This window comes from Onychostruthus taczanowskii, unplaced genomic scaffold (genome assembly GCF_017590055.1).
Source record: "Onychostruthus taczanowskii isolate IOZ18803 unplaced genomic scaffold, ASM1759005v1 scaffold61, whole genome shotgun sequence".
NCBI lineage: Eukaryota > Metazoa > Chordata > Aves > Passeriformes > Passeridae > Onychostruthus > Onychostruthus taczanowskii.
This window is the reverse complement of record NW_024503790.1, coordinates 2,131,007-2,145,140: the sequence shown is the minus strand read 5'-3', so window position 1 is coordinate 2,145,140 and position 14,134 is coordinate 2,131,007. Positions and strand designations below refer to the sequence as shown.

General features: G+C 43.5%; 1 protein-coding gene across 1 annotated transcript; it reads left to right on the top strand.

Annotated features, from left to right (window-relative positions):
- The first annotated feature begins 14 nt into the window (after window positions 1-14).
- On the top strand, window positions 15-5,830 carry LOC121343925 (chymotrypsin-like elastase family member 2A). Its single transcript, XM_041419520.1, has 8 exons — window positions 15-57; window positions 290-378; window positions 1,157-1,254; window positions 2,222-2,350; window positions 3,076-3,212; window positions 3,907-4,052; window positions 4,928-5,080; window positions 5,813-5,830. The coding sequence occupies exons 1-8, from the start codon at window positions 15-17 to the stop codon at window positions 5,828-5,830; spliced, it is 813 nt and encodes a 270-aa protein (XP_041275454.1).
- Window positions 5,831-14,134: the final 8,304 nt, after the last annotated feature.

Here is a 14,134-nt window from a genome sequence, read left to right as displayed (position 1 = left end):
CAGAAACTGGCACCATGCTTGGAGTCCTCTTTGCTGTGTTAACTCTGGCACCTGCAGGTAAATGTCCAACTTCTGCTTCAATTGGAAAAGATCAAATTAATTAAAATCTAAAAAGAGCTTTCTTTTTTTAGACAAATTGAACATTCTGCATCAAAGAAAAAAATACAGCAGAGGATGTTAATTGCGAGGGTCTCTTGAAAGAGTAACTGGGTGCTGTGCTATTTGATATCTTACAGATGTTTTTTGAAACCTACTTTCAAAACCCACATCCTATTTGTTTGTCTTCTAGCCTTTGGCTGCGGGGTTCCTGCCTACCCACCTCTTGTGTCCAGAGTTGTTGGAGGGGAAAATGCAAGACCATACAGCTGGCCCTGGCAGGTTGGTGATTCTGTGCTTTCCCTGGGACAGCTGGGGCTGTGCTCTCCCTGCACAGCACAACTGGGCAACACCACCTCTTAGATTCCCTTTGATGCATCTTGCCTGACATGTTTTGACCAATCCTAAAGTTTCCAGTTTTCTTTAAAAAAAGCTCTGAATTTGCTGCATTTTGCTGGTAATGTGTACGCACGCAGACTGTGGTGATTGGGAGTGGGGCTGCTGCAGAGTCCCTTCCCCAGTGGGCACAGCTGTGGAAAGCAGGGGAACAGCTTTGAAGGCAGTGAGCCATGGAGTGCCCAGGCACTGACCAAGCAGGGAAGGGACCACAGGGCACACAGGTGCAGTGCATGAACATGAGGGTATAAAAGGTTGGGCTAAAGATCAAGAATTGAGCTCTTTGGTGTGGTGTCACTGTGCATGGGAGAATGCTTAAAGCTCTCTGGTGTGGTATGGTGTCACTGTGCATGGGAGAATGCTTAAAGCTTCTGAAATTGCAGGCTGCTGCTCTGTGTTGTGGCCCTACTGCCTGCAGTGTGTGCTGTGACAATAATGCAGGCTCTTGTTTGAAGTCAAGTAGACTTGGGCTATTTAAGCAAGATTTATTTTAAAAATCAAGCTTTGGATGATAGGGAAGGAGGGAAAGCCTTTCTGTGGCCAGGAGTTGAAAACTTCAAAGCCTTCCACCATCAGCAAGTTGTGTTCTGGGTGCAGGAACAAAGCACAGCGATAAAAAATGAACAAGTAAAAGCCTGAGCCTTACTTGGTTCCTTGATCCCAGGCCTCCCTTCAGTACAAGTCCAATGGCAAGTGGTACCACACCTGTGGGGGAACCCTCATTGCCACCAACTGGGTGATGACAGCTGCCCACTGCATCAGGTAAGTGATGAAGATAAAGCTGACCCAGGCAGCAGCATGTGAGCAGAAAGAGATGAATGCAAACCATATCAATGCCTTTCTCCTTTTCCCAGTTGAAAGCTCTGAGTTTTACATCATATATTTTAATTAAAAGTCAGGAGAGTGACATCTCTTTATTTTCTTAATGTAAAAGGGGGAAAAAAACCCAGTTACCTGATTTATCTACTCTTAATTTCCATAAATGAGCTACAAACACTTTTCTGTTTTCAAGCTGCTATTAAAATTCTGCTGTGTTGCCTCTTTCTGTAATATATGTCAGTGAGATCCCTAAGTTAACCAATCAATCCACTCCCTGAAGAAATAATCACAATTATTTTGAATATACCATTTTCAGTAAGCTCTTCATATTGTGTGGCAGTGTAACAAATAAATGATCAGGTACAGCAATGTCATTGCATCATCAAAACTGCTTCCACAAAAAAACTCCATTTTGCTCTGGTAGCATATGTTATTTTAACATTAATTTGTAGCAAATATCATAGTATGAAGCATAAAGGATTGGCTGCATGTTATTATAAATCCTGCATGTTATATCTATCAAACAGTTGTTTATTATTGAAGCTATTTATGGCTGTCAAAAAAAGTCCAAATTGTTACTGCATTGAAGAGTATGAGCTGAATCCTGCAAAGATTGGAGGCACCTTGAGTTTGTTAAAGAAGCCTTGAGCATTATGGCTGTCAAAAAAAGTCCAAATTGTTACTGCATTGAAGAGTATGAGCTGAATCCTGCAAAGTTTGGAGGTGCCTTGGAGCTGAGAGGACAGCTTAGAGATTAAATGACTGTGAAGTCTAGAACACAATCTTTGCCCTTAGCCAATTACTGGCTCAGCTCCAGACAAACCCTGCCTGTGATGAGAGATCACAGTCAAGGGTATTCTTACTGAATCTCTCAGCTGCATAACTGAGTGTTCATCCTTTTCTTGCCCAGTTCTTCTCTGACATACCGAGTGTTTCTTGGAAAATACGACCTAGCAGTTGAGGAAAAAGGATCAATTGCAGTTTATCCAGAAAAGATCATTGTTAATAAGGACTGGAATCCACAGGATGTTGCAAATGGGTAAGCTGGTGGCAGGTATTTTTTCAGTTTTTAGGTGGAGGGTAAAAATCAAACTGCCTGAATCCCACCCACCTGGAGTTATGGTAATTAAATTAATGTTTAGAGCCTCCTGTTACCGTGTCCAGTTTCTACCTTCCCGCTCAAGAGAATACAAAGCAATTAACAATATTGATTTCTTACTAATTAATAATGTTTCCAGAAGCCATTTTGCATGTTCAAGCTTGGGTCAGAAACTGTTACATGCAATGATATCTCCTGTACAATGGAAGGGAATGAAGCATTTTGTACAACACACTTTGAAGCCCTCCTTCCAGGAGCAGAGACACAGAATTATAGATCAGAATGGATCCATGGAACAGAATTATGGACCATTAATATCCATGTGTGTCCTGCTGCAGGCTAAGGGCAGTCACAAAGAAATCCCCTCAGTTCCAGTCCTTGGAGTGAGTCCTAACATATGCTTGGTTTTGGTGGAAAAAAAAACCCTAAAAAACAACTTTCTTCCATCAGGAATACAGGCAGCTCTGCAGGGAACAGCCTTCCAGCCCACGAATTTGCCATGAATTGCTTTGGGGTGCAGGAATCTTTGTTTCTCTTTTGAGCAGGCCAAGTGCTGTGTAACTGCTGAGTACTCAGGCTGTTGTGTCTTAATCCATTTTGCAAACCTTTTCACCTTCCCTTTCTCTCCAACATGTGTTACCACACACGTGTGTGTGTCCCCACAGGTATGACATTGCTCTGATCAAACTCTCTGAGCACGTCACCTTGAGTGACAAGATCCAGCTGGCCTGCCTGCCCCCTGCCCAGAGCATCCTGTCCTCCAACACTGCCTGCTACGTGACAGGCTGGGGAAGACTGCAGAGTGAGTACCTGGGGGTTTGCCAAACCATGAAATAAAAAAAAAAAAAACAACTTTCAGAAGTTCCTTCTCATCTTAGACTGACGGCAGAGAGTGTTAATGGTGCTCAAGGTCCCCTCTAAACTCGGTGCAGTGAGGTAGTTTATTATATTAGGCCCCACTTCACTCACACATTATGATTTTTCCCTTTGAAATTTATTTTCCTTGTAGCAGAGCTGGTAATGCACCTGAGGGGCCTTTATTGAGCTTTTAGGAGCTATTGTAATGCAAATGTTAATAGTATGCAGGCAGGTGCATTTGCCAATCCCAACACACCTGCTGAATATCTGAAGACACATGGGGGAATAGATGTGAAGTGAAGAAAATCTCAGAGTTGAGCAGAGGTGTCAGCTTGGCTCAGGAGGCAATTCCTTGAGGGATAAGTAAATTGCAAACTCCTGGAAATAGAGTAGACCTTTATTTTTCTAACAATGAGACATTTTTTAATGGAATGCAAATTTTTAGTAAGTTAAGGTGTATATGAAAGGGTGGAACTAAGGGACATTTATACCTACAACAGCTTCTCCTTTAACAGAGCCCCTGTGGAGTGTTTTAGCAGGAGTGATGGTACCCAGACACCAAGAGAAATTTAGCAGAGCAATTTTATTCTTCCTTCAGTGCCAGCCAGTACCATGACTTTGTTCCTGTTCTCTCTCAGCTGATGGACCCCTTCCTGATGACCTGCAGCAAGGCCTCCTGCTGGTGGTGGATTATGCAACCTGCTCCAAACCTTCCTGGTGGGGAACCATTGTGAAATCCACCATGGTTTGTGCTGGTGGGGATGGAATCATCTCCAGCTGTAATGTGAGTCCACTCTCAGGCTTGGGGGTAGATTATTGAATTTGCAGGAGAGAATGATGCATCTGATTCCATCTTATCAGAAGGCTAATTAATTACTTTATTATACTATATTATTCTTTATTATATTATGTTGTGGTGAACTCTGTGTGTGGAGACACAAGGCTTGACTTCATTTTAGAGGGTTGATTTATTATGTTAAATATTATACTAAAATACTACCTAAAAACTATACTAGAAGAACAGAGAGATCAGAAGGCTACCAAGAACAAGAATAGAATGCATAACAAAAATCCTGTGACTGCTCACAGCCTTGGCACAGGTGGCTGTGATTGGTTATCAATTGAAAACAATGCACATGGACCAATGGAAGATGCACCTGCTGCATTCCACAGCAGCATAGTTATTGTTTACATTTCTTCTCCAAGGCTCCCAGCTCCTCAGGAGGGAAAAAATCCTAGGAAAGGATTTTTAATAAAATATCATAACTACAATATTACACTATGTTACATTACATCTAAACTGAATCTGCCAAGCACTCAACCCTGCACACACGGCACAGAATCTCGTGACAATCCTCACACACACACACACCTGGCCCTGACAGGCCAAGGAAACAAAACACCATCACTCTGGGTAAACAATCTCCACATTGCATTCTACTTTGGCACAAACACGGGCACAGCAAGTGATAAGAACTGTGTTTCCCTTTCTCTGGGTTTCAGAGAATGTGAAACCCAGAAATATTCCTGGGAAGAATTGTGCCTTGCTTTTCTCAGTGAAATGTGGTGCCACTAGACAAACAGACCCGATGGGAAGGAGAGGTTGAAAACCCCACAGAGGAGCTGCTCACGCTGTGACTGTGCTCCCCTTCCTCCCAGGGCGACTCTGGGGGCCCTCTGAACTGCCAAGGGGCTGATGGCAGGTGGGAAGTGCACGGCATCGTCAGCTTTGGCTCCTCTCTCGGCTGCAACTACTACCACAAACCCTCCGTGTTCACCCGGGTCTCTGCCTACATCAGCTGGATCCAGCAGGTGAGCAGCAGCTGCAGGACACACGCCTGCCCTCCTGGGCTGCACTGGGACCTGTGCCCCTGTACGGGGGCTGTGTCACTCCTGATTCAACCATTGCCAAGTGAAAGTATCCTCCTCTGAAACAGATAGCAAATTTTTATGTGCCCCTGTACGGGGGCTGTGTCACTCCTGATTCAACCATTGCCAAGTGAAAGTATCCTCCTGAAAGTATTCTCCTCTGAAACAGATAGCAAATTTTTTTTCATGTATTTTTTTTTCATGTATTCAAATAAGTTTTGGTAATAGGAATGCCTTCTCCCTTTATCCTAGAACTTTATTGTCGTCATAAAGATTTCCCATGTATTTCAGAAGTGATTACTCAAATTTGCGTTCATCAATGTTGTGTATACTATATATACATATAATATTTTATATATTATATAACATATATATTTATAATATATGTTGTAGATATTTATAATATATTACATCTATAATAATATTTATTTTATATATGTATTCATAAAATTTATTTTATATACATATTCATACTGATTGTTGCAATTGCATCTTAAAAGGTAGTACATGCAGCTCAAGTCTGGAATGTCAAACATCTTTTAATTTAATATAAACTTTGAGAAGCAAAAAATCTCATTTCACTCATTTAAATCCTGTGACTTGGACACAGCACATACTGTTCACAAATTCCTGCATCTCATGATCTGATTTTTCATTTGTTTTACATTTTTGTAGGTTATGGCAACCAACTAATCCACTGAAGAACTGGATGAGAGACACCAAGAAGGAAAGCAGTTTGAATAGTCATAATCATGACACCTTTGATCAAAAAAAATTGGGAAATTTCATTTTTAACAAGTATTAAACCGAACACTAGTGAAATAAACTGTATTTTTGCAAGATGAAAACAAAACGTGTCTCTGTCCCTTTTTCCTGTCTGTTGGCAAGCCCACAGCCCGTATTTGGGACAACACTGGCTATTTTTCCCTGTCCCTGCCTGGGGCTGGAGCTCGCCATCCTCACCTGGGGGAAGGTGCGAGCCCTCTGCGGAGGGTGGGAAGAGTCAGAGCATCCCCGAACACCTCGGGAGGAGGGACAGAGGCAGCGAGAGGAGCTCGGGGCCGGGGCTGGCACCGCCCGGGGCCGGGGCTGGCACTGCCCGGGGCCGGGGCTGGCACTGCCCGGGGCCGGCCATGCCCGGGAAGGCAGCGGAGGAGCCGCCAGCTCCCTGCAGGTGAGTGCGGGAGCAGCGCTTTTACTCAGAGATTTACCACCTGGGCAAGGGCACGACCCTGACCTGTCTCCTCCACGGCCCTGCTGCTCCTTTCTTAGTCATTCGGGTGAAGATCTCATCTTCTTTTTTAGTCATTCGGGTGAAGAGCTCAGACTGGGCACTGGCAGCTGCCAGGCTGCCACAAACCTGGGGTTTTGGTAAAGCAGAATTGCTGCTTTTAGCTTAGCACTCATTTAGAGACCCTTCTAATATTTCTTTCCTTGTAGAAGATAGGCAGTGTAAAATCAAGGTGGATTTTTTTTTATTGTTGTGTTTTTCTTCTCCTCCTGGTGCAGGAGCACTGCACCATGCTTTTACAGAGAGCTTTTACCACTTCTCACCTCAGAGCTGGCAAGGGCAAGACCCAGCTCTGAGGGCAGACCTGTCTCCTCCATGGCCCTGCTGCTCCTTTTTCAGTCATTCAGGTGAAGATCTCATCTCCTTTTTTAATTTTTCAGGTGAAGAGCTCAGTTCCTTTTTTAGTCATTCGGGTGAAGAGCTCAGAGTGGGCACTGCCAGGCTGGCACAAACCCGGGGTTTTGGCAAAGCAGAATTGCCGCTTTTAGCTCAGCGCTCAATTAAAGACCTTCCTAATATTTCTTTTGTTGTAGAAGATAGGCACTGTAAAATCAAGGTGGGTTTTTGTTGTGTTTTTCTTCTCCCCCTGGTACATATTAGAGGTTTCCAAAAGTGAAAGGAATGATTATAAATGGAGGGCAAGTGACCCAAAGGTAAGCAGTAGGTAGAGTAAGGAAAAGGTTGGAAGTTTCATGTGAGAACAGAAATCCTCAGAGATACCTTTTCTAGGCTTGCAGTTCCTTTTAGTTTGATATTTTGCAGATGTTAAACTTTGGACTGAAAGCAAATATATTATTAACAGAAATTGTATTAAATTAGAGAAAGCATGGCTGTTTATCATCTTTGGGGACAGTATTGTTATCACTTTTCTTCTGCTTTACAACCATTGATCACCATTCTGCCCAGCAAGAATTTGTTTTGCTTAATATCAGTCTCTGGTGAGAAATAATAGGTTTTATTGGATGTTATTTGCCTGATTAAAACTGTGATTTCCTATATGTGAAAGAATAGGGGATGTGAGGAGGGCTTTTTTCAATGCAGGACTTTGGTTTTTTTTATCAGTGGATAAGGATTACCCAGTTATTCAGGAGTCATCAGCTCCAGCATAACATCCTGAGGTTTTTTTCATGAGTATCATTACAGTAAGATTGTAAATGATGGAATAATAGTTTTGAAAATTGAGATCATTAGAGGTCACTTTGCTGTATGGAGCACGGATGTCCATAATGTGTGATTGTAAATGATGGAATAATAGTTTTGAAAATTGAGATCATTAGAGGTCACTGCTGTATGGAGCATGGATGTCCATAATGTGCAGTATGAAAGGCAGAAAGGTAATCATGAAGCTCAAACAATAAAAATTGGATTGCAAATGCTTCAGTAAAAACTGAAAACAGAAATGTGATTCATTTCCCATCTGAAATATACAGGCAATACTGTAAAAACCATCTGAGCTCATTTGAACATATCAACAGAAATTACTCGCCATATGGAAATACCTATTAAGAACAAATTCTCTAGGTCTGATTTAAAAAAATCAACAGTTCCAGTTTGTGATCACTGGAGTCACTGGGGGAATAAGCAACCTGTCTTTTCATGAACTTCCTTAAGATTTGGAGAGAAGTATCACAGAGAATAAAACCTACAGAAAATGGTTTTATTAGCTTTTTTTCTCACAGAAAAACTGTATCTTTCATCTGTTTTTTCAGATCATAGTTTGTCAAGGAAGCAGTCTCTTAAATACAGCTTTTCTTTTAAAATTAATACCAGGTGGAACAAAATATAATAAAATACATCTTTAAAAAAGATTCAGGTAATGCATGCTCCTTTTGCTTTGTTTCAGAATGCATGGGAATTGTTAAATATCACTGCTAGATCCAGTTGTGGTTTCAGGAGCTGGAAGAAACACTCTCAGGATCAGACAATGCCACTTGTTTTTGGGTTTCTTAAATTTTTTTTTAATCCTTTTTCTTTTTAGGTGTTTTCCCTCTTCCAATGCTGGTGGTAGAAAAACAGTTCAAAGGATTTTGACAGCATGCATGGTCTCCCTCTGCAGCCTCCTTGGGGCCATTTCTTTTGATTTGAGCAACAGCTTGGAAATATGGAAAAGCACAGGCAGAGCCCTTCAGGAACTTGCCTCCTGTGAAAACCTTTGGGCTGCTCACCTCATCTCTCTGCTGCAGGAAGAAAGGCACAGCTGGCTGTTCCCAGCAGCAGGCACAAGGAATGGGTCATTCCATTCTCAGCTCTTGGGGAGTTTAAACTCCCTCTGTATGGCAAGCGAAGCAGAACTGTACTGTGAGAACTGCCAGTGCAAGGAGGAGAAAATCTCCATTTGTAGGTTTTACATGACTGCCTTGAGACACAAACTGAATATCTCAGGGGTCACTGAAGCCAGGCAGGTGCTGTCCAGAGCGATCTCTGAACTGCTCCAGCGTTTCAGGAGTCCCCACGAGGACCTGAAAGCCATGAGACACAATCCTGACTGGGCAGACACAGTGGCTTTTAAACTCTTCCTCATAATCAGAGAAGCTGTGCTCAAAGCTCAGCCAGTGCCAGCACCTGTGAGCCTTCAAACCACGCTGCATCAACACCTTGCCACTCTGAGCTATGCTCTCTTCTCCTCAGAGACTGCACACAAGTGCTGGGCAGATAATGTCAATCTGTCACTTCATTCCACCCATGATGAAGGGATCACTTTCTTCACCCCCTTCCTGGGCTTGGGTGACTTTGTGTCCCTGGAAGCCGCGGGGAGGGGACTGCATTCTGCACAGAGCTGTCTGCTGCAGCAGGGACAGGAAAAGCTGCACAGGAAATCCAGGGAAATCCTGTCCACAATGAGCCTCAAGATCAGCCTCTTGGGGGTTGCCTGTCTCATTTACCCCGTGGTGCTGATGTCCTTCAAGCAAATGACAGATTGGATACACAATTATGCCAGGAACCTCAAGGAAAAGACAGAGGACTTGAAAAGGGAGAGGCGCCTAGCTGAGGACCTCTTGCACCAGATGTTGCCAAAGTCTGTGGCCAAGCAGCTAAGGAAATGCCAAAAAGTTGAAGCAGAAAACTATGACCAGGTTAGCAAATGGAAATGATGTTGCCACCATGGGTAGAAAGGTGTTCCTCTAAAATAGCACCTACCTTGTCACAGTTCTGAGGATCCTGGTTTGCACCCAGAGTCGAGTGTTGATGGAAATCCAAATATTCCAGATGGGTTTTGGAAAGAGCTGTGCAATGTGGAGCACCTAGGCTGATGCGGAAGGAAGAAGAGCTGAGATTTCCAAATTCACAGCTTTGGACATCAAACATTCTACACTGGCAAATTGTCTTGGCATTTAGGAGCCTACCCACAACAGCCAGCACCATTGCATCATGAGTTCATAGCAGCAAGAAATGAATCTCCTCCTTGTAGAATATCAAGAATAAAAGAATTGCTGCTGTCAGGGTTGAATTTAGCAGCTGTGCTGCATAGCCCTCAGCCCAAATCCTCATGCTACAATAACTGCAATTCTATTCTCTCTTTTTCACTCCCTTACTTTCAGCTGTGAAACACAGTACTAAAGGTTTGCATTTCATCTGTAGGTGTCATTATCAAAACAACAACCTGTAATTGCACAATTAATTATAGTCCACAATAGTCATGACATCAAAAGTGCTGAACCAAGGCAGAGTGAAAAGGTGGCCCTTCCAGATTAATTGGTATTAGCAAGGTATCAAACACTGACACAATTCAGACAGCACAGAGAAGAAAATTCTTTGCCAACAGCTGCAGCACACATTTCTCTTCCTCAATTCTGTTATTTCTTTTATAAGTTTGACTTTTTAAAGTGATTTTTTCTGTAAATTACTTGATCATGACAAACATAATTTGAAAATGAAACAAAACCCAGTTAATATTTTCTAATTCAACAAAAGCAGAGCCAGCCTGAGATTTTATTTCACAGGGGTTTTTGGTACCTAGCTTTTTCCCTATCACATTTTAAATCACTTATAAAGGAAAATGAGACCCTACTCCTATAAAAAGTCTCTTGATCACTGCTCACAAGATTCAAAGCATTTGACTTTCAGTCTCCCGTTAGCATGAGGTATTCACGGGTGGTAAACTTTGGAGATAAGAGTAACTTTATCTTTCAAAGTAGTAGAAAAAGATTCAGAATCAGAACTTGTTAATTTAGGATTGTTTCTATTGAGCTGTGCAAGACTGGTACTATGTGCTGTGTAAGCCACTAGGCTATGGCTTAGGCTGCTGTGCTTAGTCTGTGGCTTAGGCTGCTGTGCTTAGGCTGTGGCTTAGGCTGTGGCTTAGGCTGCTGTGCTCAAGATTCCACAAATGCCCAAACTCCCCAGAGGCTTCAGCAGTGCTGCCTGGAGATCCTGGCTTCATGCTCTCCTTCTCCCTGTAACAGGTGACTATCTTTTTCTCTGACATCGTGGGCTTCACGAGCATCGCTGCCTCCTGCACTCCCCTGCAAGTGGTTGAGATGCTCAACGACCTGTACGTCTGCTTTGACACCAGGATTGAGTCTTATGATGTGTACAAGGTGAGTACAAATCCACAGGAAAGAAATCTGCAGGCTGCTGAAGTCTTTCTTGCTCTGTTTTCTGGTGAATATCAAATACCCCAGGCCAGGAGTTCAAATCCATGAAATACAAGACCCACCACCCTACAGGGACTCTACACCACATTTTGGTGAGTGCTGGGCAGCTAAAATAGATTTTACTCTGATTTTCTTTCCAAAGGAAAGCTTGTTAGTGTTCAGGAACACATAATCACAGAATGATTATATGCAGGTTTTATTGGAAAGCTCTGGGTGTCAGGGGTACAAACCCAAATCTGACTCTGACGTGGGTTTGGGATGAACACGTTTTTATACCCTTATGCTTATATAACTACTTATTATTTATTAAACTTATATTGTTCTATTGTATACATTGATTTCATCCAAGCATGGATTTTTGTCATTTCCATCAAACCCCCCAACACTGTTTCTCGTGATTCTTGTTACGATTAAACAATAATTATATCCAATTACCAAACAACCATCACATCTAACAATCATATCATTTATGATAGTTAGTAAATGATTATACAGGTGCAGCCTAACATTTTCCTAGGGCCTACCTTAACATTTTCCCAGGCCTATCCTTCCTTTCTAACTCCCCTGAATATTCCATGATTTCAGAAACATGTTATCCCTATACTATCAAGCTCAGCGCCTCGCACTTAGTGACACACTCCCCTTCCTGTCAGGTGGAAACCATCGGGGATGCCTACATGGTGGTGAGCGGCCTGCCAGAGAGGAATGGCGCCAGGCACGCCGACGAGATTGCCAAAATGTCCCTGGACCTGGTGGCGGCCGTGCGGCAGGTGGGGATCCCCCACACCCCGGCGGGCAGGCTGGAGCTGCGGGCTGGGATCCACACAGGTACGGGGGCTGAGGGGGAGGCAGCACAAAAACAGAACGGGCACAGTCACTTGTGCGAGGAGAAAGGAATTCTGCGCTCCTCTGCGAGCCTCTGCCCAGACCTCAGGATAAGATTTTTTCTCCTGGTTCCGGCAGGAGCAGGGGGGTGAAATGAGTTTTGCCTGTATCAGTGTGGAAAGGACTGGGAAGCAATTTAGTGTTGGTGATATCACCATCAATTAGCTACAGCTAATTTTCTTGGTTTGGAAAGACAGGTGTGTGCTAAGGAAGGCAGGAGCCTCCCCTGAAATGGAAAATGTAAACCCCCTCACCCCAAATTGCTATAAATTTTAAATTAAGGGGCTCTCAAGCAACAACAACAACAACAACAAAAAAAACCAAAAAAAACCCCAAACAAATAAAAAAAACCCCAAAAAACAAACAAAAAAAAGGGAGCAGAGATAACAGTTATTTACTAGGGAAGAAAATAAAAATAAAATAAACAATGTAGTTAACTAAAACAAGACTGACAGAGTCAGAACACAGCCTGACACCCTGTGGGTCAGGCTGTTGGTAGCAGTCCCATTGGAATTGTGGCTCAGCCCTCCTGCAGTGCCAGGGGTGGCTCTGCTGGAGCAGGGATCCTGTAGAAGGGTGCAGTCTTCCTCTGATGATCTAGTGGAAGAGGCAGCTGTTCCTCTGGGAATCCAATGGAGAAAGCTGTGCTGGTGTCCCAAATCTCAGATTATATCCAGGTAGGAATGCTTGGCTCCTCCCTCTGGGCTCACATCTCCCATGGATGCTGTAGTTCTTATCAGCCATGCAGGGACATTCCATAGCCTGTTATCAGCAGATGTCCCCCAGAGGGAGGAGTGGGTGTGGAAGAGATAAAGAAAACTGCCCACTGAACAGAAGACAACTGCCATACAGATGGCAAATAGAATACAATCGGCTTGGCAATCCAGGACACTCATCAAATTGTGACTTGTCCCGCTAAGTAAACCCTGAGCAGAGTACTCCCAGTTACCACGTCTCTCTGAGGACACAGAGTGACTGGCAGAGGCACTGGCATTTGAAACTGCCCTGCACTTCTCACTGCTTCTTACCACTTGCTTCTTTTTGGGGTCTCTCTGCCTTGTGTTTTCTCAGGGCCCTGTGTAGCTGGAGTTGTGGGGTACAAAATGCCTCGTTACTGCCTCTTTGGGGACACTGTGAACACAGCTTCCCGCATGGAATCCACCAGCCTGCGTAAGTGCCAGGGCAGGATCCAGCACCCAGCCAGACCCACACCTGCACCCTGCACCTCTAGGAGTGCAAGGAAATCCCCAGACACCCTCACATCAGGCACAGCCAGGTGTGAAATCAGCTCTCTGGAGGAGAAGGAGCACGCTCTGGTGTGGCTGTGTTCCAGGGTCTCAGGATGAGAGAAGAGATGAGAATCTTGACTCCATGTTTCAGAAGGCTGATTTATTATATTATGATATTATATTATATTAAAATGTTATACTAAAACTATACTAAAAAGAATAGAGAGAAAGGATCCATCAGAAAGCTGGGAAGGAAAGCAAAGGAATGAATAACAGAATCTTGTGTCTGCTCACAGCTTCGACACAGGTGGCTGCCATTGGTCATCAAGTAAAAACAATTCCACATGCTGGGTAAACAATTCTCCAAATCACATTCCAAAGCAGCAAAACGTGGAGAAGCTGAAGCTTTGCATCTTCTCAGGAGAAAAGATCCTGGCAAAAGGATTTTTCATAAAATATGTCTGTGACACTCTGGGACCAACCCAGGTCAGAGAAGTAATTATGATTTTTCTAAGGCAGAAGCACTTCCTCGACCTGCCATCCCCACTGCTCCTGCACATGCACCAGTTACCAAACAGAAAAGAGAAACTCTTGGATTGGCATGAGCATGTGGAGTCACATCCCTTAATGCCAAAAGAGGAGGTGGAAACACTGGGCTGGTAAATGCAGGAGGGCTGGTGTGTTTTCTCTGGGATTCAGGGAATCATTAATTCCTGCTCTGCTCTGGATCCTAGCGCAGAAGATCCACATCAGTTCTGCTACATATGAAGCCCTTCTCACAGATGATGCGTATGAAATTGAACTGAGAGGAGAAATTGAAGTCAAGGTAACAGTTTTTCTGTAACTTTATAACAATAAAGGCATTTAACGGGATAGGGAGGAGATGGTAGATTTGACCGTTGCTCTTCTATGAAGAGCCCATAAACTTTTAACTGTGTCCCCAGGGTTCTTTTGCTAATTCAGTTGGAAGGGGCTAGACATTTCTCCTCAAAGTTGA

What these genes read in the sequence shown, in the direction of transcription:
- LOC121343925 (XM_041419520.1), top strand. Translation starts at nt 15, where the DNA reads ATGCTTGGAGTCCTCTTTGCTGTGTTAACTCTGGCACCTGCAG. An exon ending in CATACAGCTGGCCCTGGCAG is followed by an intron (nt 379 to 1,156) that starts GTTGGTGATTCT and finishes CCTTGATCCCAG; the next exon opens with GCCTCCCTTCAGTACAAGTC. An exon ending in ACAGCTGCCCACTGCATCAG is followed by an intron (nt 1,255 to 2,221) that starts GTAAGTGATGAA and finishes TTTCTTGCCCAG; the next exon opens with TTCTTCTCTGACATACCGAG.